Source organism: Leiobunum rupestre, chromosome 5, assembly GCF_980474605.1.
Source record: "Leiobunum rupestre chromosome 5, qqLeiRupe1.1.hap1, whole genome shotgun sequence".
Classification (NCBI taxonomy): Eukaryota; Metazoa; Arthropoda; class Arachnida; order Opiliones; family Sclerosomatidae; genus Leiobunum; species Leiobunum rupestre.
In genome coordinates this window covers 58956672-58980660 of record NC_143388.1, presented here as the reverse complement: position 1 = coordinate 58980660, position 23989 = coordinate 58956672, and the positions used below count along the sequence as shown (strand labels likewise).

General features: G+C 35.5%; 4 protein-coding genes across 10 annotated transcripts in view; 2 read left to right on the top strand and 2 right to left on the bottom strand.

Moving 5' to 3' along the window:
- Window positions 1–5063, top strand: part of RhoGAP15B (RhoGAP_ARAP and RA_ARAPs domain-containing protein RhoGAP15B) — a 36649-nt gene extending 31586 nt beyond the window's left edge. For 3 of the 4 annotated variants that reach the window (XM_090175165.1, XM_090175162.1, XM_090175163.1), the window contains 15 exons: window positions 351–424; window positions 933–1252; window positions 1316–1558; window positions 1630–1707; window positions 1771–1905; window positions 2037–2142; window positions 2201–2372; window positions 2434–2511; window positions 2577–2648; window positions 2714–2828; window positions 2892–3028; window positions 3095–3214; window positions 3834–3916; window positions 4619–4678; window positions 4733–5063. In XM_090175165.1, coding sequence (XP_090031291.1) covers window positions 351–424; window positions 933–1252; window positions 1316–1558; window positions 1630–1707; window positions 1771–1905; window positions 2037–2142; window positions 2201–2372; window positions 2434–2511; window positions 2577–2648; window positions 2714–2828; window positions 2892–3028; window positions 3095–3214; window positions 3834–3916; window positions 4619–4678; window positions 4733–4874 — 1935 coding nt within the window. In that variant the 3' untranslated portion in view covers window positions 4875–5063. Of the gene's footprint in view, window positions 1–350; window positions 425–932; window positions 1253–1315; window positions 1559–1629; window positions 1708–1770; window positions 1906–2036; window positions 2143–2200; window positions 2373–2433; window positions 2512–2576; window positions 2651–2699; window positions 2829–2891; window positions 3029–3094; window positions 3215–3833; window positions 3917–4618; window positions 4679–4732 lie in introns of those variants that run through there. The other variant, XR_016480882.1, reaches the window with a different exon arrangement.
- Window positions 5064–5117: 54 nt separating this feature from the next.
- On the bottom strand, window positions 5118–6101 carry LOC149945446 (eukaryotic translation initiation factor 3 subunit F-like). Its single transcript, XM_090175168.1, has 2 exons — window positions 5911–6101; window positions 5118–5795 (listed from the first exon to the last, which is right to left on the bottom strand). The coding sequence occupies exons 1-2, from the start codon at window positions 6088–6090 to the stop codon at window positions 5157–5159; spliced, it is 819 nt and encodes a 272-aa protein (XP_090031294.1). The 5' UTR covers window positions 6091–6101; the 3' UTR covers window positions 5118–5156.
- Window positions 6102–9078: 2977 nt separating this feature from the next.
- On the top strand, window positions 9079–10553 carry LOC149945445 (uncharacterized). The gene has a single exon (XM_090175013.1). It carries the CDS (start codon window positions 9197–9199, stop codon window positions 10202–10204), a length of 1008 nt encoding a protein of 335 aa, XP_090031139.1. The 5' UTR covers window positions 9079–9196; the 3' UTR covers window positions 10205–10553.
- A 973-nt stretch (window positions 10554–11526) lies between these two features.
- On the bottom strand, window positions 11527–19952 carry LOC149945444 (cubilin-like). Of its 4 annotated transcripts, XM_090174936.1 has the most exons (17): window positions 19790–19950; window positions 19152–19201; window positions 18235–18312; window positions 17890–18153; window positions 17711–17818; window positions 17450–17656; window positions 17273–17386; window positions 16952–17215; window positions 16794–16889; window positions 16317–16724; window positions 16043–16261; window positions 15605–15979; window positions 15357–15537; window positions 15119–15279; window positions 14891–15055; window positions 12417–12603; window positions 11528–12210 (listed from the first exon to the last, which is right to left on the bottom strand). In XM_090174936.1, exons 2-16 carry the CDS (start codon window positions 19186–19188, stop codon window positions 12461–12463), a joined length of 2820 nt encoding a protein of 939 aa, XP_090031062.1. In that variant the 5' UTR covers window positions 19189–19201; window positions 19790–19950; the 3' UTR covers window positions 11528–12210; window positions 12417–12460. The 4 variants fall into 4 exon arrangements, with proteins under 4 accessions (XP_090031061.1, XP_090031064.1, XP_090031062.1 ...); XM_090174935.1 differs by having other exon boundaries at window positions 11527–12603; XM_090174938.1 differs by having other exon boundaries at window positions 11527–12603; window positions 18235–18294; window positions 19790–19949.
- Window positions 19953–23989: the final 4037 nt, after the last annotated feature.

The window sequence follows — 23989 nt, the reverse complement described above, 5'->3', positions numbered from 1 at the left end:
AAAAAAAATTAACTTGCATCCGCTTCTCTTCCTAAGAATCATTGCTACTAAAATTTCCTTTCTTGATAGTAATTAGCCAACCTCATCATCAAACAATTCACAGCTATAATATAAAATTAACCAATCTCATAATTTTCCATCTAATTTTTTATTGCTTTCTTGTATAGTGGAGGCAAGGTACTTTTTAATATATTAGCACATTTAGCTTAGGTCTATACTACTATAAATACTAAAATTTTATATTTTAATAACTTAAATTTAGTTTATTTTATATCTTTCGGTTCCTTTGAATTTTATTATCTCTACAAATCTTGTAAATTCTTTGAACTAATTTAAACTAATACTTTCAGGCAAATTCACCAGACTCTGTCTATTTAACAAGAAATATAATGGGGGCCACGATAATCAACTCTAATAACCCAAAGTAATATGGTCGTACCAGAAGTATATAATATCTCTCATACAGGAGAAGTATCCAACTATGATGTAAAAATGAAACATGTACCTTTGAGATTTTTCCTCCAAGCCACTGAAGCATAGACCACATCATGGCACAAAATTTATGGTGTTTTACTTCGCCTAATTATGTAAAATATCAAAATTACACCATTTAGGAATATTTACCTGTTTATAAGTCATATTTTGTGTCTGCAATAACTATAACAATATGAAATAAAATATAAGATTATATTATTTCTTCTATATCTTAACCATGGTTATTAAACTCAACCTTTACAACTATAACAATGATTTTTCACTGCACTATTTTTTCTTTTCGAAACCAACTTTTAAAAATGTTGAGCCTCTGAAGGTACATGTTTCAAATAGTAGATGAATACTTGGTTCTCGTTAGAGATACATTATATTCTTTTGTCAGTACAAATTACCCAAGATTTAAAACGCCACTAACCAATAAAATTCTATTTAAACAGTTTGGACTGCTCTGTATCTGAATTATGGTACTTCAGAATATATTTTGACGATGGCAAAACATTGCTTTTAGGGACCAAAATTCCCTCTGAGAGAAGTGACTGGATGCAGAATCTCTCAACTCAAATGATACCATTCACCGAAGGAATGGATACAGCCACCTTTACGAACGTACAAGTTGCTACTCACATGCACATCAAAATGGGGGTAGCTGGTAATTGGCAAAGCTGCTATACCATAGTTCACCAAAGATTGGTTTCCTTATGGGTTTTGGAGGAAAAAACTTATAAATGCCTAAATCTACAGCATGTTTCTGTCAATCGTAAGTATTTTTAATTTTCTAATTAGAAATTTCCGGTAATTTTAATATAATTTTAAATTTTAGCTGAGGAATCATTTAGATTACGGTGCGAAAGAGCCAAAGAAATGGGACCTTCATTTCATTTAGAACTACCTCAACAAGTTTTATACTTTCAAAGTGACTTCCGATCTTTAACTAATAATGTCCTCAGCTCTCTAAAAATTGGATGGATGGTGCCAACCAATGCGCGTTTGCAAGATCAATATCTTACTCAAGAAAATGTGCCAGTAGCCATAGATAAATGTTTAAAATTTGTTAGTACGCATGGTATGTTGTGTTGACTAATAAAATTAATTTAAAAACTAACATAACTTTAAAATATAATTTATATTAAATAGGAACGATGTTGGAGGGTATTTATAGGCTGTCAGGCTCATCGACTAAAGTTAAACAGTTACTGGAAAAGTTTTCAGAGAGTAAGATGTATTTTACTCTTTGAAAATTTTCACATAAGCTAAAAAGCTAAAGAATTTTTTTAGATGTGTGGTCTGTCCACCTAAACCCAGATGAATACAGCGCGCATGATGTTGCCTCTGCTCTGAAACGTTACCTACGAACTCTGCCAGAATGTTTACTGACAGAAAAGTTGTACAAACTTTGGGTTGAAACCAGCTGTAAGCTAAAATTCAAGTTAAACAATCTGTTTTTTACATCTCTTTGTTGAAGAGAACTATTAAAAATTTAAACTTTCTTGGCTTTTCCAATTTAAACAACTCTTTTATAATCTTGCAATTTGTTATGGCAGTGTTGGAGAACAAAAATGACCGTATATCCCATTTGCAGTATCTATTATCACATTTGCTTGATGTAAATTATCAAACTTTAAGGAAAATTATAGGGCATCTTTGCATGTAAGTTTAGGAAAACAAATTTCATATAATTGAAGAGACAACTAAATTGTTTAAATAGTATTGCAGAGAGCAGTAATACTAATTTAATGCCAGTAATAAATCTGGCCCCCGTATTTGGACCAACTTTACTCTACAAATCCGGTATCGGGGAAGCCCATAATTATGACGAATCAACGTGGGCGTCTGATACAGTGTCTGATCTAATTAGTCATTATGTGCACCTATTTCAGGTATTACCATTTTTATATTAACAACTTTGCCAGTCAAAAAACTAAGGAAATATTTAAAAAGGTGGATGAAAAAGAGCTGGAGAGGGAACGGAAGATACAACAGGCTGTTCAGAAAATGAAAGAAGCCAGGCTTAATTCAGTATAAACCTTACTGTCTTAATGTAATGCCTTTTGCTTAATTTAATCATAATTTAATTTAAACAGAAACCAGCTGGAGACTTGTTAGTTGGTGTATACATTTACAGTAAAGATTGGGGAACCTGCATAAATGTTAAAGTAAATATTGTTTGTACTTTGACTTAATTCAAATTGCTTTTAAAAATTGGTTTTACCACATATAGCTCACTCCAAGTACAACAGCTAGGGATATTTGCGAGTATGCCATAAATGTGGCTAATGTCAGAGAGCCCTTAACGAAGATTGTTTTAATGGAAGTAGTGTGCAATGGAGAATTAGGTAAGCTAATAATTAACATTAAATTTTTGGAATTATTAATTTTAAAATATATCGTTTATATAGAACGGCTGTTGCATTACACTGAGTCGGTTCTTGAAGTTACTCTGTCATGGTCAACATGGGGCATTGAAGAGTCTAAATTGAACTATTTGTGCATCAAACACAACTCTGTTTTTGATGCTATAACACCACTCATCACGGTAAAAACCAGAAAATTACAGTGAAACCTTGATCACTTATTCTTTTAACAATATCTGTTACTACAGAATTCTCAGCCCTTAAGTGCATTTGGCGAAATTCTCTATGCAGATTCCTCAACTAAGTCATTTAAGAAATTCTCCTTTGAGTTTACAAGTGCCAAATTGAAATGTTTCAAAAATTCGAAAGTAAGAACTGCAAATAATAAAACAACAAAATGGTAAAAGAAGGCTATTTTAGTGGGAATATTGGTTTCCTTGGGCACATGCCTTTGTGCCAAATGAAGACGTATTTATAAAGTACTCAATATAATATTCCCAATAAAATAAGGTCTTTTAGGCCAAATTTTATCCATTTGGTGCATATCATATTTTGACCATTGATGACTTTCGTAAGTGCGTTGTACGATTGTACACCAAGTTAGTTATTTATTTATAATACTGAGTATTGGTGGATCTTAAAATTCATTTTGAGCGTGAAAATACGCCGCCATGTTAGGGTATAAAAACAGTTAAATAAGCCTGCTTTACCTCACAATGTAAAGGTACTGTCACAGGCAAAAACGGTATTTTCATCTTAAGCCTTGGTTCCAAAATGTCCTATAATTTTGGTTTACTCGACAAATTTTCAAACAGTTTCACTTAATACTATAAGATTTTAACTTCTTATTCAAATAAACTGAATTCATTATTAACATTGTCCAGAATATTTAAAAAAATATATTTATGGACTCCTAGCGCCATCTTTTATCAAAACTTAGTTTTAATTTTTTCAGATTGAATATAATTAACTTGTTTTATTTTGTAGAATGCTCAAAAATTAAACGAATGGAATATTGAAGATATTACGTGGTATATCGGATCAGAGAAGAAAAGATCCACACCTACTAAGTAATTTTTGTAATGTTTAAAGGGCCCCACCAGCATGGTTTATACTTGGGACTAATTAACACAGGGACACCCCGTTCCCGAATATTTGCTTATAATTTGTTAATTAGTCCATGTATAAACCCTGTTTGAAAAATTCACCCAGAAAATCAGGTAGCAGACGACGTGTCGTAGCTTTCCTTATGTCCGCGATTCGCGCGGGAAACTGACGAATTTCAAACGCCGGTGGGGCGCTTTAAAGGCCCAAACACACATACGGTTCGCAACATGCTTGGAAATAAGCGGTGGTCACTGGGTCAAAGACCAGTTTATTAATTACTCAGACCAGTTTTTTTATTCAAAAGCTAGGGGTTCACTGGTCCAGTGTCCAGTTTATTAATTAAAAATTATCTACCCTATTATTAACCAACTGGTCTACGTGACCACTTAAACAATTCAAGAGTTGAGAGTCACTGGCCAAATAGACCAGTTTAGAAATAAGCCTTATTTCCAAGCCTGGTTCGCAAGCGATTTTGCCTGCGAATTTTCGCGCACGTGCCCATGCGCCATGACTTCCATTCTATTTAAGTCACGCGACCGGATTTGTCAGCGAAATTTCACGCGCGAAGGCTATGTGTGCACATGGACTAATTGTTAATTAGTCCATGGTGTGCATCCGCCTTTACAGGTAGGTTCACAATTAAACGTTTTGCCCCTTTATTATAGATGGGCTGTAACATTCATTCCAAGACTTGATAAAAGTTCCCAACAAGCTCCAGTAAAAAGGTATTCTCTTATGAATATAGATCTGAAGAAAATTCTAATCTAATTTTCAAACAGATCAAGAAGTAACCCTTATTTTGGTTCCACAATGTGTTTCCAATCAGAAGATGAACTGTATAAATGGATTGCATCTTTCCTAATTGGGAAGCATCCGAAAGGACTTTTACCAGTTGTTATTATGCCAGATCTACTTTCTTAATTATTTTAAAGCATGTGATATTATAATTTACACATTTTTATACATAACGAATATGATCAAATATTTTGTAACATTGATGAATTTTAACTTATGTATATTAGAAATATACTTTTGTTGTAGAAGTTTTGTATTTACATTGCAAATCGAATTTAATTTTAAACAGGGCCAAATAAAACTGTTACATCTCAATATTGTTGGAATTCTTTAAAAATGTTATACTAAGTTAGAAAAAAGTCAACAAAATTCTTTCACTATACTCAATTTTAATATACTTAAGCAACATTAGAGCAAACTCAATTTTTCATGTAAAGCTAGTTGTGTTTTAGTCAACTGCGCCAAATAAACTACCATAAGCAAATCTTTCATATTTGAATTTAGCATTTCTTTAAAATCCTCTCCATCCATTTGTGGTACAGCCTGAACCATTTCCATCAGTAATCGCCCAATATTGTTATCAGGAGGTACTCTTGCAGCTAAAACCTCATCAACGTATCTTATGACAACATCAAGCATTTCTTTAATTTTCAAAGTGGCATTGCTGATTTCATCTAGATCCGGTATGCATTCTGTACTTCTCTTGATGTTGAACCTGGTACGCTGAGTTAGCTTTAAGCCCACCAACTCAGGATCGTAGCTGACAATGCTAACTTTGATAGGGGTGAACATTGTACCAATGTTCTTGCGTGGAATTCCAAAAACGGTACTAGAGTATGCCTTGATTCCGAGTTGATCTCCAGATAGTTTTGTATCAATGGTTAAGTGAACGGGATTGTTCGCTTCTCGGCTGTAGTATTCATGGATCAGCAGAGAATGGTCAGTTACATCAAGCCCAGTGGCGTACCACCCTACAATAACTTCATTGGGGTTAACTTTACGATGTAACTCATACATATCCTTTGCAAATTCCATATTAACCGCAACCTTAAAAGGATAAAGGGAATATTTGAAAGGTATGTGAATATTTTGCTTGCTAGTCCATGGCTCCATGCGCCCTGTTGGCAAGAGCCAATATCTTAAGCCTCGGTTTAAAAATTACCTCATCACCGCATTCATTGTGGGGAACACAGAAACAATTTGTAATTTCTACTGCTCCTTTCTCATGAACGCCTAATAAAGTACCAATAACTCGATCTGCTCCATCATTTCTTCTTTCATAAGAATCTATAACACTAAATAAAACAACAGGATGCACTTTTACGTCTAATAATGGTGCCATGTTGACTGAATGTCTGAAATCTGAATGTAAATTTGTTAAATTGGATTTCGGAGACACCGAAAGGATAGTAGTGAAAACGGAAGTTGCGTATAGATGGCGGTAGGGTTATAGGCAATAGAAAATTATAAAAATTTACTGAAAGCCAGAGCTGCCAGTTGGGCTATTTTACAGCCCAATTGGGCTTCTTTTATGTCTACTTGCGGGAAAAATTGAATAGGCGCTTAAATAAAACATCTTCCCAGAAATTGCCAAGAAGTAATATTTCCGACAGCCAGGACTCATAAGTTACTATTTATATAGTGCTTGTTGAAATATTAGAAAGCTGGAAACTTTTCTCGAACATAACATGGGTTTTTTTGCTAAGCGTTAACAAGCCAAAAAAGGTTACCTGGTTAAAAGGAAACACTTGTTGCATACCGTACTGCAAAAGTAATACGTTTAGTTCTATATGAATTAGTTTTCATCTTTTTCCGAAAGATAATTTTATACGAAATGAATTAACTCTGCCTCCATAAGAAGCCTTAAAATTGCCCGGTAATATAAAAATATTCCGTATAATTTTAATTATTTATACCATAAGAGGATGATAATAATAATAATAATATCTTCTTATACTTAGATTTAGTAACATTATATATTTTACCTTAAAATATATTATCGAAAATTAACATTAGTAAGTTCCTTATACACGCGAGCCGACGCATTTCTTATCTGACGCAAAATTCTCATGAGGGCAAAAACGCGTCTCCAATTGGCATAAATATGACATTTTGGCTAGCCATTCTAACCGTTTAACCAACCGACCGGAAATAGTTCCTTCTCAGATGAATTTGGAGAGGGGAGTAAAAACCGACTTAACCGAGTATCTTTTATTGAAGCGTCCATTGCCCCGTCCCTCGAGTTGGGGCAGCTCGGATCAATCCGCGAGGGAGCAACAGTGCCAATGGAAGACGTGCCTCCTTTTTGGAGTTGCCCTTTTTGTCCCAATGGAACACGTTTTATATTTAGGAGCGCTCAGAGGACTCCAATGGAAAACGCCATGAAGCACTCCGAAACATATTACTCTCAATATATGTACAGTTTTTAAACAAAAATTCGATTAATTTGTACTTAAAAAAATATTTCGAATAATAAAAATAGACGGTAAAATAAATGGGGGTGGAATTTTAAACCGTCATTGCCACTTAAAAACTGGACACTAGCCAGGGAGGGAACACCGGATTGGTTGGTATTGGAGCATGTGCAGAGGCCAATTTTTAACTTTCGCAGAGTAACAAATATCTAAATCGTGATTCTTCGTAGAGCACGTGGCGCCATCTAAGTAAACTGACCGTTATATTTCGGGAATCAAAGCTAGACAAAATGGTTGTTTAACCTAGAACCATTAACCCCTGGACCCGGTACTAGATAGGCGACGCGGCTCTCACTTAGCCTCCGCTACTCCAACGCCACCACTGGCAATAAGCGGAAATATTGGTCCTCGGTAAAAACGAGAACTGACGAAACGTATTCCCTTCGCTCTCCTATCGTGCGGCGTTTTACCGCTAAACTCGTCGGCATTGGCGGTCACGGCGCGAAAGCAACGAACTTGACTAAGAGAGAGCGCGTCAACGATTTGCGAGGAGCACGAAACGCTCGCAGCCAAGTAAAGGAGGGTGGGGAAAATGAGCAGCTGAGGACCAATTTCCCCGTTTTACTCCGCTTGATGGTGCTGCCACGTGGAGAAAACTAAAACGGCGTTATAACATTGAGTACCGGGTCCAGGGGTTAATGGTTCTAGGTTTAACTGTAAATTTACCTATAACTTGAATTCTTTAAATTAAAATACAAATTATTAACTGAGATCAATCGTAATAACGTGAAAAACGGTTGAAATAATTTCAGTGACAATTAAAGTCGCGAAGCGGAGAGGCTGGCAGCCATGCTGTCACGAAACGTTTCCCCTTTTTTCGTACCCCCAAATTCAAAAACCCTTCAGAGGCTGGGAAGCCGTTGGAATTTATTTTACCGTCTATTGGAGTTTCTATTCATAGGGAGGGGCCTATGGTCTCCAAGGAAACTGGGAGGGCGATCAAAAATTCAAACCATTTCGCGCGTAGCTACTAAATAGGTAGCCATTTTGTTGGTAATCTCGTCAAAGCTACAAAACGTATTAGATTTATGCTTTAAAATTTTAAATGGGCCCTAAACAAAGCCAGATAAGATTCTAAGGCCGGGTTATTTAAATAAAATATCAAATTACGACAGAAATATCTACGAAAAGAAGTTAACAAAGCTTATCAAAGTTAGGCCTTTGCGGTCATCCTTTTTACAATTACCTTCACTATCGAATAAAATAAACAATTTTCGCTCTCCCTTGGTAATTGAACTACTCGAACAATTTTTAACCAGGCAGATAACCATTTTTAACGTGAAAATAAATCCTTAATCATTTGAAAATAATTAAAATCCGCAAACAGACGATTGAAACTGTTAACCCTCCCGTTTTACTAAGAAATCTACACCTTCAAAATGGCGGCAAAGAACCGTTCATTCTTGCTCAAATTAAATATTTATTCTTGGTTCTTATATCTATACTTGGAACTGCGTCATTGATGACGTAGGGATGCAAACTATGTATAGAGTAGTGTCAGTGCTACATCACGCAACGTCACCCATGCTTTTTCCTATAGAGAAAAAAACGCGCCCAAAATGGCGGCCATGGCCAAAGCTACGAGGTGATACTACTCTATAAAATTTCCCATGATACTTAAAACTATAACATCACGCAAACACCAATATTTTGAAAAGCGCCCCTTTTAAAAAAAAAACTCTCGCCAAATTGGGCTTGTTTACAAAATATGGCCTATTTATAATTGGGCTCCTTTGAAGAGCTGTTGGGCGGTAAAGGTAAAATTATATCTGGCATTTTAAGTTGAAAGTTGGCCGGAAGAACCGGCGATTTCTCTAGCAAAAACTGTCAGCGTTAGCTTCTATTATTAATCCAAGCTGTCAGGAATATCAAGAATGAATTCGGTTACTATAATGCAATACTTAGGTCTAGGTATCGATTCCTGAAATTATCTACGAACGTCCTAAGGAGATAACATAAGAAATTCAAACAACAATGAAGAGCGTGTCATCAATCTTATCGTATCCGAGGAGAATACCAACACTGTACATCTTTTTGCTGTTACTTATATTGGTTTCCTTGTTGTGGTTATATGGCTTTATGAGTTTGCCGAACATTTTCTACACAAACAACTTCCTAAGACTTCAAAAAGTGGACTTTTCACAAGCAGATAACGAGACTGGGTTTTCTTTTTATGTGGTGCCAAATGTGGTTCACATGGTCCATTTCACAGATGATCTGAAACCAGAACTGAGTTTTGTGCAGATGATCGTAATCAAAGCAGCTCATCGCAACCAAAAACCAGAACAAATAATTATTCACTGTGATTGTGAAAGATTTTATGGGAAGTACTGGAGTATGGTCAAAGACCTGGAAGGTTTTAAAGTACATTATTTGTCCCGACCAACCCATATATTTAGGAAAAGACTCAGCTCTATTTACCATGCCTCAGATATAGCTAGGATAAGGTTAATGATTAAATATGGGGGAATTTACCTTGATGGTGACACTTACATTGTAAAATCACTTGATAAGTACCGCAAATTTGAATTTGCTATTGGTTGGCCCTTAAAACAAAACTTGGGAACTCAGATTTTAATTGCCAATAAAGATGCCCGTTTTCTTAAGCTGTGGTATAATTCATACAAGTATTATCGCCCTGATAGATGGTATTATAATGCGGGAGAACTTCCAACTCAAACAATATTAATGGTAAAACCCCAATTGGTACACAGAGTTACAATAAATTTTGGTGTTCATGATTTAACGCACATGCTTTATGGCATTCCATCCGACGATTGGAAGAACTATGATGCCATTCATTTGCTTTATAGACACCGCAGTTATCTAGCTCCTAGTGATAATGTGCCAGATTTTAATGAAGAAAATGTAAAAACATATGGTAGATCTTTTGGTCAGATGGCAAGATTAGTTTTGTACGGAACTACAAACGTTATAGATAATTCCACAAGCAGTGACACGCTGACCTCATTGCTACCTTGAAATGCACAAGGGTTTTCCATATATATTTATGAAAAACCAAATTTCTATGAACCCAAAATCAGGCAGAATTAAGAAGGTTCTTTGAACCCTGAACTACCACACATCTATGTACCTGTGTAGTGCAATTTGCTATAATTTCAATTTTTCCAAACACATGTTACGCATTTAGTCCTTTAAGATTTATTAACATAATGTATTAATTATTCTTATTTGTGCAAGGAACTTTCTGGTAAATGTTGGAACTTAAACTTCCAACTCTGGGCATGAAAATAAATGCTAAGTATATTACTAACTAAGAGTTCCGATTCTTTTGAATTAAAAACTAAAATCGACTAATTTAAGTATTGAAACTTAAAGGAATCTAATTTATTAATTTATAGATTTTTAACTGTATTTTAAATCTCAAGTTTTACAATAAAGTTATTTTTATATAAACTTTGTAACTTTTTAGTGTAAAACCTTAAGAAAAATTTGTAATTGATTTATAGGAGGCCTTTTAGGGTGAAGTGCACTACAGCGGCCTCATCGAATTTTATATTAATTTTAGTTGCGCCTGATAGACCTTGTCACGTAGATGACGAGGGTATTTTTTATTTTGGCCGCAAATGATTATTTAATTGTTTAACTTAATTTTTTTAATTTTAAAATTTCTCATTTTCATTGAATTTTATATTAATTTTGGTTGCGCCTGATAGACCTTGTCACGTAGATGCCGAGGGTATTTTTTATTTTGGCCGCAAATGAGTATTTAGTAATTTTTGTTTCCAATAATGTAGTTTTAGATATTTAAAAACAGTTAATCGCAATGTAAAAAGTAGGAAAGCAGTCTAATTATAGGAATAAAATTATAAAATATAGGTAGTGTAAGTCACCGCGAATTATGGTTGTTAAAAAAGGCTAAGTATGGGTAACATTATTTGAAAAAGATTATTTATATCCAATAGATGTTTCCATAAACTTCTCGTTCAAGTGAAATTAAGAATGTGTGATAGCACAACTAGACTTTTTTTGTTCCAGGTTACGTTAAGAGCTAGGGCTAGGGCTAGGTAGCCTTAACAGCTCATCAGTGGTCAAGTCAGGGAGTTATATGTAAAACCAGTTTTTCATTATACTGCTAAAGCTGTGGTCAAAGTTCTGACAGCACCATTTGGCCAGGAGGCAAGACAGTCGGGGAGGATTTTATGGAAAGAAGTATTAACATAACCAACCATTTATCTATGTGCACACTTTAATAAAACTCTAAATGAGTACTTAGCGATCTTTAATTACCAATCTCAATGGGGAGTCACAGATAATTTTATATATTTGGTTTAATTTCAAAAGAAAAGTACAATATAGGATATATAAGAGTGTATTTTTATATAAATTGGTAGACAATTTGGTCTACAATCATGGCATAGCATAAACAAAATATCAGATCTAAGCCTATTTAAGATTATTAAGGAATGAGATTATATTTCAGTTTTAAACTAGAAAACAAGACTGGGCCAGATCTAGTTACATTTGAAAAATAGAAAAAACAAGAACTAGATCGAATATTTTTCATGAAAAAATAAAAAAAAGCCTTAATCTATACTAACAACAATGCGTTATCACAGTTCTTATTCAATTTCCTGCAATTTACCATAACTTAAAAAGGCACCATTTAAAATGGTTTTTTTAGTAATGTACAATAAAAAAATAGCGGTTTCAGCAAATTTAGTTATGTGATAATAGACCAAGAAATTACTAATTTCTTTGGAACATTTATATTTTGGGTACCCTTTAACCATATTTTTGTATTTAATACTTAATTTAAATGAAATTACACCTGTTATTTGACATATACAAAAAAAGTTTCTAGAAAAAAATCTCCAACACTAAAACTGCGCAGCCAAGCCACTACTTTTAAGCCAAAATATGTACTAAAAAAATTTATGTATAATTTACTTCAATTTGACAATGAAATTAAAAAGAGTTTGGAAAATGCAAAGAAAACCAAAAATGAGAAAAAGGCAAGTTGCTTTCTGTTTAGGAATCAAAAATTGTTTCACTTTTAAAACTAACTTTTTTTTTTATAAATTAATCAGAAGTATAAAGTGTAACCTAACAAAACATAACAATAAACCCTGGAAGACTCTTACTCCAAATTTTATAAATTTAAAGAACTGGGGATAGGGGCATTTCAAATTAGAATATGTGGTTTACAGTGTAGTTACTTATAAAACAATACCTATTTTTGCCTGAGGCTTAGAGTCCTTCTGATATTCATTCATTTTATTCCCCAGTATTGCTGAAAGTGCTGTAACTGCTGAATCTATTTCCAGCTATACGGCGGTAAGCAGCTGGGGCTGCAACCCCAAGCAAGATTCCAATTACGAGAGAGGCCAGGATTCCTAAGGTCAAGGCGGTAGTTGAAGCTGACACATAACAGAAAGCATAAATTGATTTTAGGATCATGGTATACAAATGATACAGTGCAAAGCCAAATTTAGCTTCATTTAAGCAGTTTTATCTTTCATATATAAGATTATTGAAAAAAATGTTCTTGAAAAAACCACATTGGATTTCGTAGAATGGACAGGGGTACCAGCTTTCTATAGATGCACCACTTCTTAAATTATGCCTCTCAATACGTATCCAAATTATAATTAAAAAAAACCTCTACATTCGTAAAGACTTGGATTTCTTTTAATTTTTTTTCTTAATTTTCACCAGTTCCTTACAGGAAAAATTTTATTACATCATTTGTTGGCTCTATGAATATGAGGTACAAAAGTTAGTATTGGTAGACCCTTTCCCAGCCAAGGTTGCACTCCCTTTAGAAACAGCCTACAATGACTGCAACAGTAAACTCTAATGGTATTTTTATGGTCACTAAGTTTAGGATGAGGTTTAAAGTATGAACAGGCCGAAATAAAGGAAGTGCGTTCATGCAGTTAAAGGAAAATTTGGCTATAAAACAAAACCCAATTCCTTGAATTTGAAAATAAAAAGTGAATATTCATAAAACTTAAATTTAAGTTTATTTTTCAAATAAATGTACAACTCAAAACTATAAAAAAAGGTACTGTATACTGTAAAAAATGATTGAGCAATGCAAAATTAAGTATTGATTCGAAACAAAATAGAAATCCTAATTAAGAGAAGTATAGCCAGTTTCTCTGCGTTCTCTTAACTTTCTCATTAAAATAGGAAACAAAAGTCCAGAAACTATTCCAATTATTAGGGAAGAACCAATACCAAAGCCAAGTGCTAAGTTAGAAACTGAAAAAAGGCACCATTTTTAGAACCCCCACAGTGCAAGAATAAAATAATTTTTTTCTAGAAAATAGGCAGTGCTTATAAAAGTTACAGCTTGTTCTGAAATTTCAGAGTAGGATTTCATGAGTACTACAAGGGTCACTAAAATATGTTAAGTAACATCAGAATTCTACATGTAATTTCGGAAGTGGGGTCTTCCAATTGTATTCTTAAGGGGAGTGGTAAATTTTTTGCAGTAAGTAATTTGTGAATGGCTCCCAACTAGAAGTGTTATACAGGTTTTCCACTAAAAAAACGGAAAATGATAAATAACTGAAAAACGTTTTTATTTCAAATTTCTATGGAGCATTCCTTGTGACATTTACTAGTGAAAAATTGAATGTACTTGAACCATGTCTTCCAATAAGAACGTTGTTGCTCGCCATATTACTTAAAATAACTTTGATTTGACCAATCAAAAGCCGAGAAATTGAAGTTTGGCGAGAAAGAATAATTAATTCCTTTGGTCGAGGGGGACTGTAACATGGCCTGCTCGGTCTCCTGATTTAACCCCTCCAGACTTATTTCTGGGGACCCTTTAAAGACTTGGCTTAAGAGACTGAAGTTCGGGACATTGATGACCTACAACAACGAACAATTGATGCCTGTGAAACTATCCGCAACACGCCTGGAATCTTCGAATGGGCTCAAGAATTATTTTTAAGTGGTCATTTGGAACAACTTTTGTAATTAAATTAAATTTATACGTGTTTCATGACATTTGAAGAATAAAAATATCCCAATTCAATTAAAAACTTTCATTTAAACAACACATTTCAATTGAAATGTTGAACAACACTATGAACTCTGGCCGTTAAACGAGCTCACCCATGTATCGTAGCCGATGGTGGCATAATTGAACCGTTGTAAACTATTCAGAATTCCTTTAATTAAGTCACATTAAAATTAATAAGATTATTTTATTTTCAAACACTGAATTCATTAACCTTCAATTTCTCAGCTTCTGATTGGCCAAATCTAAGTTATTTTAACTAATATGGTGAGCAACAGCGTTTTAATTGGAACCAAATCCGTAAACCCAACATTCTCAAGATAAGTCTTGAAGAAATGGTTCAAGGTCATTCAATTTACCTGCAAAAGGAATGTTCCATAGAAATTTGAAATAAAAAACGTTTTTCAGTAATTTATCATTTTTGGCAAAATGCGCTTCTACTAACACAGTAAAAGCTACATTTTTAAGAAAACAGCTCGAAAACAAATCACAAAAAATAGTACACAATTAAACCCAGCCACTGGTAATTGGCTTCAAAAGTCACTAGTTTTGGTTCTTTGGGTATTAGCTTAGCAGTAATTTATTTAAACTTGCTCACCTCCACCCAATTCCCTTGTAAATTCGAAATATCCAATTTCGTGGCTTATATAAAATAGAAACATTTTACTTACTTCCCGATTGCTTTGGTGTCGGTGGTTCGGGTTTAGGGGTTGGACCAGGTAATACTCCTTGACAATCTTTTTCATCACTATAGTCTCCGCAGTCATTATTTCCATCACATTTCCAGTCTTCATGCATACAGATTTTATTATCACACATCAGTGATGAGTTGCAAGCTGATATAAATTAGATAAAGGGTTATTGATTGAAACAAAAACCAAAATTTGGGAATGCAATACCGTGAGCTTGGAATTCAAAAAGCATAGCTGGACCTTCCTCGCTAAGATTCAAACGCTGATACAAAAATATCATTGTATTAGTACGGCTTAAATAGATATCATTGCTAAAATTGGACAATTGATTGCTTCGTATTGATGGACCATCGTAGATTGTAAGAAATCTGAGTGGGACCGTAGGCAAAAATTAGCAAGTCTTTAAACTTTAACAAAGAAAAACAATTTGATAATTGATACGTACTTTTTTAAGTCATTTTCTTTGGTTTGATTTCCTGAATGGAAGGAAATAATGTTTTGAGCATCTGTGTCATTCTTGAATGGAACTTGAACCACCCAAGCGAAACGAGAGCCAGCCTTCACATTGGCCGGATATCCAGGAGACTCGAAACTTCCAGAAGTATTAGTAACAACTCCTCCGTTATCTAATAATAATAATTAAATAGAAGATTCACTTAAAGGATAAAAAAGGCCTAAAATCAGCAAACGCACCAATAGTTAAGACTTTGACACTAAAACCACTTGCGCTTTTCAAAGGCAAAGATTTGTTAGCTACAGAAGACGCAAACTCGAAATAGATATTGTCTTTGACTAGATAATCGTCTGGCAGTTGAGTCGTGGTGTGATTGAAAACTGCCAAGACTACCTTTTCTGTTTTGTTTTTCTCAGTTTTAAGAGTGTAGAGAGTGAGAACGTGACCGGGCGCAGCCAAGATTAAACTCTCAAAACTTAAATGAAGAAGGCTCGTGTTGCCTTCACTCGCCACTTTATAAGTACAGTTTGCAAATAAGGGGTAATTGTTGGGGTAGTTTGGAGAAGTAACTAGCACAGTTTGACCACTGATAACTTTTTGCTCCGAGTTGCAGCCTAAAGTAAGCAATAATTATAATGAAGTTGTGGAAAAGCATTTCGTTCCAACCAAAAACACACCTGTATTACTAGCAAAGCTAGCTTGAACAATTGTTTTGCTTGTTGAACAATTGTTTCTGGTGATTTTAATCAAAGCACCTCCGGAAGCGGGAATAATAAAATCTGGCAAACCACTTAACGGTCCCAATTCTGTAATAATCGGTGCAGCTTTTGCATCACTAATTGAAATGGTATCACCCTCTGACAGTTGAACGGAGGTAAAATGGAACTGAAATTGATCTGTGGAGTTTCAAATTAATTGTCTGTAATAAAACTAATCAAATGATTCATTTACCAGTACTATTAGCCTTTGGTGATATTTTCCATGTACACAAGTTATTACAAGCTCCCTGCAACGAGTACGACCCAGCGCTGTCACTTTCTTCAGCAAAACAACCAGGTTCTCTAATTGACACAGTTGCATTGATTTTACCACTATTAAACTTTTCAACTACCACTGTCATGGTATGTTCCATAGAAACGACTGGTAGAAGTTGGCTCGATTGGTCATAAACAGCAAGAGGTAATCCTTCTTTCTCAAAGTTCTTGAAAAATTTGATACTTCCTCCTTTCGGGATATTGTTACCATTTACATTAAAAGAGAATTCGACTTGTTTTCCTTCTACCAGTTTGAAGAGATAAACTCCCTCATCTACATCACCGATGGAAAATGGCCCCGACTTGGATGAAAAACCACCATATTCTAAAAAAATAAATTCAATTTGAGTTATAGCTCAACTATAATTAAATTCTTTATTATCCTCAATCTTACTTTGAGAAATTGTAAGATCAACTGCAAAGCCTTTCTGGGCTAATGGAGTATTAAGAGCAACCCACGCTTTGTTACTGCTTGTTTGGATATATTTAGCTGTGAAAATAAAAGTTATTTGATTCAAATTCAACTATTGTTCTTTAAAAAATGTCCCTTACTTTTCCAGCTTTGCAAATTTGCTTGCGTGATGCGAGTGATGAAAGGGGACGATTGATTTGGGCCATCCAGAATCAAAATTTGGTCACTGGCTCCAGTTAAATTAACAGTTGTTAGGTCAAAGTTGATAATTGTTCCTGGGTCGCTTTTCAACATCCAAAGACAGCTGAATTTTTGGGAAGAAAAGAATTCCATATTGTCGGTGGATGGGGATACCAAATTGCTACTTTTCATTGTGTTGGAAAGAGTCTTAACATCACTGCAAACTGTTTAGAAAAATGAATTGGTTGACAAATACATTTTTACACCAAAGTCTGACTTACCATCGGTTAGGAGGTCATATCTTAGGGTAATTTTATCAGAGATGTTGGTATTTTTTATTTCAAGACTCAGACTTAATTTATCGGCTGCTAGTAATTCGCTTGGAGGGTCAGCAGCTAAAAATAAATAAGTGTTAAATTCATATTTAATCGATGGTCACTTCACGAGGCTTCACTTACTGGTATAGCTCTTATCCTGTTTGGAACCAGAGACATTCAAGGATTGATCCGCAGGAATATCGAATTCGCTGAAAGAGGCATGTAGAGTGTTGATTGAATTTGATCCAGGGATAAAAACGAAATTGCATGTAAATGCCGCAACATTCTTCTCATAAACTGGAAACTTAAAAACTCCAGTTTCAGTCGTTGTCATATTATATTTACATCCTAAAAATTAAAATTTATTAAAAATTGTTAAGACTCAAATACATCTTAACTCGCCTTCTGTAGAATATTGCATTTGAAAATCGCCATGTTGATCACTTTTATCAGGCATATTTAACGTGACATTAACTTCTTTGTAACCACTGACGAAAATTCCAAATGGTTCTAAAGAATTACAAGATTAAGCATTAGCAAAAATGTATGTACAGTAATAAAAATAACACAAATTTAATAACCTAATTTTCCTTTAAAATCTGTTAAATAAGGAACACTATGGTTATCTTTATCCAAAACTCTAATTGATAGAGAGTATATATCTTGGAGGAAAAAGGAATTTGCCAAGAGAAATATTCCTTTGGAATCCTTAATCAAAGTCTCATTAACTTTGATAGTCCAAGTACAATTTTTTAAAACCCCATCTCCTGGAACGCTGGTGCCTTTTTTGTAAATTTGAAAGTGGCCAGCTTCAGAGCTATACGTGCTACCACACACATTCGTCTCTACACGTGTGGTGAGGGAAAAAAAATGTTCACAGACATTATTAAATGTGACATAAAATTTTTTAAATTCTCTTAATTTACCATTTGTTGCTGAAATACTCTGGCAATAGATTAAATTGCATGACACCAACAGCAATAAGGCTGTGAAATGATAAATTCCTATAAATTAAATCTTTTAAAATTCTAAACAAAGTAGCCTAGTTGGAAGGGAACAGTAAATAACATCCTATAAATACTTAGTCACGATTGTTTCATAAACAATTTTAAAGAATATCATCAAGTCGTGGAAACAGTAGGTAATGAAAATGCTTTTAGAAAATTTGCTCAACATAAGACCGAAGGGACAATTTGTCATTTACCTGATATTTTAATTTTTTGCACTAATATTTCCAGGTGCAAGATAACATTAATAAAAACTAAGGTTTTATCTTATTACGTCTCAAACAGTTACCTAATAATAATCTGTGTTATTGGTAACCGAACCCATCTTTCCAAGAATAATTCATTTTATGGTTGACATTCAGACTAAATTAGTTCCAAATTATTATATATAAAAGAAGTAATAAAGTAAAATCTTTCATAAGAAAAACTTAAGTAAATTTGTACTCTTTAAGGCAAACTTTCTTAGCCCTCATAAATTTCCCCCCAATTTTTACAAAAAAATTTGGAATATCCCAGATTTTTCTGTTTATAATCCAATTCCCTGATATTTTTAGGTCTGTTTGAACCCAGTCATAAGCATGCAAAATTAAACTTTTTAGTTTAGATAGAGCTATGTAGCGGCCAAAGCAAGAAACTCAAACTGATGGATTTTACTCAGCAGACTTTGTATTTTATGAAAGCAGTTGAAAATCCAGTAGTTTATTAAAGTATTCTATTTAAACTGAAAGGCTAATTCAAATTAAATAAGAATTAATTTTGTTTCAAACACAGTTATATAGATATGTTACGGCCATACCCTAAGAAAACAATTTCCCTTAAAGTAAAAAAATATTTACTTGTATTGAGATAGAGGCCCTTCATTGTATTAAGCATCAAACATCAGTTTCTGCAAATTATATTTTATTTGAAAATGTGTAGTGACTAAAAAAAAACTATTTTCCACCTTTAGTTAATTGCAACAGGTTATTCAATATGGTTTCTATGCTTTTAGTTTTACTTTTGATCATGTGCTGATAAGTCATCTAAACTAAAAGCATAGGAACAAAACCTATTTAACTTTCAATATGGGTTTTGAAAATTTACGAATGCCATATAATTTTATTGATTTATATTACGATACTTTGAAACATTAGATTTTTATATAAGAGAGCCATATGGCTACATGCGTACATCATTACATGTACATCAAGATACGTTCTACTAGGATAATAAACCGCCCTTCATCTGTTTAATCAACTTTGTTGTTTAACTAAATAATAACAAGATAAAGACAAAATTTCAGTGCGGCTTCAAATTGTATTACTTAATCTCAATGTTTAATTCGTTAACTCAAACTGAAAATTACCACTTTTAACAAGGAAAAATGTATATGAAAAATTAAATTTACATTAAGTACTAAGCCTATGCTTACTACGTTACAATTATTTTCGCCGAAAGAAAAATATGTACTGTACTTAATAAGATGTTAACTTACCTAAAAAAAGCTTTAACGCGTGAAGTTTAATATTTATTTAAATGCAATAGATTTATATTACTAAATGCACGAATAATTTTACATTCAAATAAATGCAACCCGTTCCGAACAGCGCAACACCGGTCTTCTAAATCCTCCGAGAAAAAAACACAGACCGCCCCTGCCAAGCGGCCCCTGCGCAAATTTTTTGCGGCAATTTCCTTTTTTTAAATTATATCGTTCTCCGTTTGACTGCTCTCAGGCGCTCCAGATCGCCCATATTAACTTTTAATGTTCCATTTGCGTATTCGAAACTGCTCCGATCAATAATTGTGTGTTCCAGTTATTGCTCTCGATCTCGGAGCTATTTTGTTTCATGTTCCAAGTTCCAACGTGCTCGGCTCCCTCAGGGCTATGTATTTCGCGGGCTGATTTGAAACACACGACGGATTCGAACCGAATTTGGAGGAGTCCAAATGGAGAACGCTATCCCCCGTTCTGTTTTCTGGTGCTGGCTTAACCAGACCTCGGCAGGAGCGCGCGTTTCCTGTTTGCATATGTAACATAATTACTCATAAGTATGGTACCCTTTCCCCAAAGTAGAACCACCCCAGTAAGGCCCTTCCTCCCCTTTTTTCCCATGTGATAATTACCGTGGTACCCACCTTCCCCTTTTTCCCATGTGACAATTACCGGGGTACCCCTCCCCCTTTTGCCCATGTGATAATTACCGTGGTACCTCCTCTCCACTTTTCCCATGCCATAAATACCGTGGTACAACCCCCTTGTACTCCTTTAAACCCCCTGTATCCAATGGCTGATGCCAGGAATTCTTACATCGAACTTGGAATGGTTATCTCGCCCGATTTCCGACTCTATCTAGGGGACCGTTTTTTTCCATCATTTTGACGTCAGAGCATACGTGTTTTCTCATACGATTTTCAATGGTATTAAATCCTAGTTTCAGATAATTTCATCCCCCAGTGTCGAAAAAGGGTTCAAACATCTTTTTGCTTTTCCCTTCGCTATCCCCGTATTGATAGCGACGGTCACCTCGTAATTCGGACTTCGCGGTTCTCAAGGGCATTGTAACCGCTGACAATTTTGACAGCGCTAACAATGCCGGACTTAATCCTTCCACATGGAGAGGTCGGGAGAGCGAGCTGACCCGTCGCTATCAATGGTGGGGTTTCAAACCCTAAATTTCGAAATGGACGGGGAGTCGAACAACAAAAAACTACAGTTGTAAAAACGGGAGGTTGCGCGGGTTAAAAACTCCTAAAGAGGGGAGACGCGTGCGAGGGGGCGATTTTTTTTCTCATACACGTCACTGAAAACGGTCCCCGAGATCTTACCATAGGGAATACGGCCGGATAACCATTCCAAGTTCGAGGTATGAATTCCTGCTGATGCATAAAGGCCACGGGACTAACGAACACCGAGAGAGCCACGGTAATTTCAAATCAGAACGAACCCGAAATCCCACCCCCACCTCCCCGTTTCCGAAACTCACAGGCCTTCTGAAACGACACCATACCATTCCCCCCCCTCCGAAATTCGCGGCGGAAAGAGAGAAAATTTCGGGTGTATTGCGGGTTGGGATAAACACGGCCCAACTGTCAGGGGCGACTCCATGACCAACTAAGCAAACATTCCAGAAAGCTCGGACGTACGACGACCAACGTACCAAGCGCTCCTTATAATAAAGGCTCGCCGAGAAGCCCGCCTTACAGGCGGGCCCTCAGCTAGTTGTGTGTTTCGAGGCACTCCACCCCAGTACGCCCCCCCAACCCAGGGCCGTCTTAAGGCATGGGCTAAGTGGGCTACAGCCAGTTTTGGGGTCCCGGAAAGGCCAGCCATACAGCGCCTGTTGTGGGGATAAGCATTTAGTTGATTTTTTTACGCTTATTTAAAATTATGTATCTTTTAGTTTTAGCATAAGTTAATGATATTATTAACTTATGGTTTTAGTTATGTCCAAATTGTTTTGACTCATACCCTCATCGCGTATCATACAGTACCTACAATTTCTAAAAACTTACAGCGAGTCTTGTCAGTAAACGGCAGCGTCGCCATACGTACTATAATTATGGTACAAATACCATAATTTTGCATCATATTATAAACTAGCCGAGAAGCCCGCATTACAGGCCGGCCCTCAGCTAGTTGTGTTTTTCGAGGCACTCCACCCCAGTACGCCCCCCAACCCCTTTTTCCCATGCGAGAACCTTTTCCCCAAAGTAAAACCACCCCAGTAAGGCCCTACCTCCCCTTTTTCCGCATGTGATAATTACCGGGGTACCCCCAGTAAGGCCCTTCCTCCCCCTTTTCCCCATGTGATAATTACCGTGGTACCCACCTCCCCCTTTTTCCCTTGTAATAATTACCGTGGTACCCTTTTCCCCATAGTAGAACCACCCCAGTAAGGCCCTTCCTCCCCCTTTGGCCCATGTGATAATTACCGTGGTACCCACCTCCCTCTTTCCAATGCGAGAATTTCCGTGGTAAATAACTCAAACTCGCAGTCGTACCAAACCCCCCTGTACCCCTTTAAACCCCCTGTATCCAATGGCTGATGTATAAAGGCCACGGGACTAACGTACGCCGAGAGAGCCACGGGACGTTCAAATGGTACCCACCTCCCGACTTTTCCCCATGTTATAATTACCGTGGTACCCTTTTCCCCATAGTCGAACCACCCCAGTAAGGCCCTACCTCCCCTTTTTCCCCATAAGATAATTACCGGGGTACCTCCAGTAAGGCCCTTCCTCCCCCTTTTCCCCATAGTAAATAACTCAAACTTAATATTTCTAAAATCGTTCTAGTTAGTTATTCCGATTTCTATGGTCGATATTTACTACATCAACTCCACATATAGAAACGTAACAACGGAAATTATTAAGGCATTCTAGAATTACTTAGCGACTTTGACTCATTTCTGAAACAACATCTTGAAAAATTTGGCAATGCTGGAAAGGGAAAACCGTCTTATCTCTCAGCTAATATATGCGAAGAATTCATTGCCATTTTGGGAAGCAGAGTTTTGTCCGAAATTTTAACTGAACTAAAAAAGCCAAGTACTATTCAATAAGTGTAGATTCTACACCAGACTTTCACGGTTCGATATATGAAAGAACAAATTCCAATTGAGCGTTTTCTGAAATTTATACGTATTTTTGGACATGGATCTGAATACTTATCGCGAGTCGTTATACATTTTCTGAAAGACAAAGATATTTCGCTGTTAGATTGTCGTGGACAATCGTACGATAATGCATCGAACATGTCGGGACAATATTCAGGGCTGCAGGCAAGAATCAAGGAAATAAATAAATGTGCAGATTTAATTCCATGTGCTGGACATTCATTAAATTTAGTCGGTGTAAAAGCTGTAGAGGGTAATGTTCAAATCATGTCATACTTTGAACTGGTACAAAGATTGTACTCTTTTTTGCAGCGTCTACACATCGTTGGCATGTGCTTACTTCTACCATTGGTCAAAGTCATTGCACTGTTAAGCGATTATCAGATACCCTACGGTCAGCTCATGCCGACTCTCACGGATAACGACTGCTACAATTGACATTATTTATTTGCGGACTACGAAGTTTGAGTTTAAAAAAGAAAACTAAATCATTATAAAACCACTGAAAACGTAGATAGGAAATTTGTAGCTCTGTAGAAGTAGCTTTGTTTTAACGAAAAAAAACCAAATCTGATAAAACAAGTTGGCAAGCCAAAATATACCTCTCCTCGGAAGAATTGTCCCTAGTGGTATTAATTTCTCGAGATAACCCTTAAAGATATATCTCCGCAATTTAGAGTTATTTGTTAAAAATATTAACCCATTTCTATCCCGCCCGGTATAAAATTTTAATTATAATTAAAATAATTGAGACGAAACGACCAATTTTAATTTATTCAGAATATCATAAGTTAAGTAGTTACAACAGTAAGTTAGACGTACTATAACAATGCACAATTGAATTAAACCCTTTTACAGAACAAGTTTATCAGTTAAATATAATACGAAGCAAATTTTAATGAAATATCTACAGAGGCTTTTTGGAATTACTCGCTTACGAAATACTTGCCGCATCTTTAACGCTCATTTTATTTCAACACTCGCCCTTGATGAAGATACCGTAGATATCTGGTAGTGGACGACTCGTTCACTTCCTGTTGACGTTGTGACGCATACCACATGAAAAAGACCAATGC

Coding starts and splice junctions, on each gene's coding strand:
- LOC149945446 (XM_090175168.1), bottom strand. CDS start 6,090: ATGGCACCATTATTAGACGTAAAAGTGCATCCTGTTGTTTTATTTAGT. Junction 5,796..5,910: donor ACAATGAATGCGGTGATGAG/GTAATTTTTAAA, acceptor TATCCTTTTAAG/GTTGCGGTTAATATGGAATT.
- LOC149945445 (XM_090175013.1), top strand. CDS start 9,197: ATGAAGAGCGTGTCATCAATCTTATCGTATCCGAGGAGAATACCAACA.
- LOC149945444 (XM_090174935.1), bottom strand. CDS start 19,188: ATGCTTAATACAATGAAGGGCCTCTATCTCAATACAA. Junction 18,313..19,151: donor GGGCCTCTATCTCAATACAA/GTAAATATTTTT, acceptor TTTAATTTATAG/GAATTTATCATTTCACAGCC. Junction 18,154..18,234: donor GAGTATTTCAGCAACAAATG/GTAAATTAAGAG, acceptor CCACACGTGTAG/AGACGAATGTGTGTGGTAGC.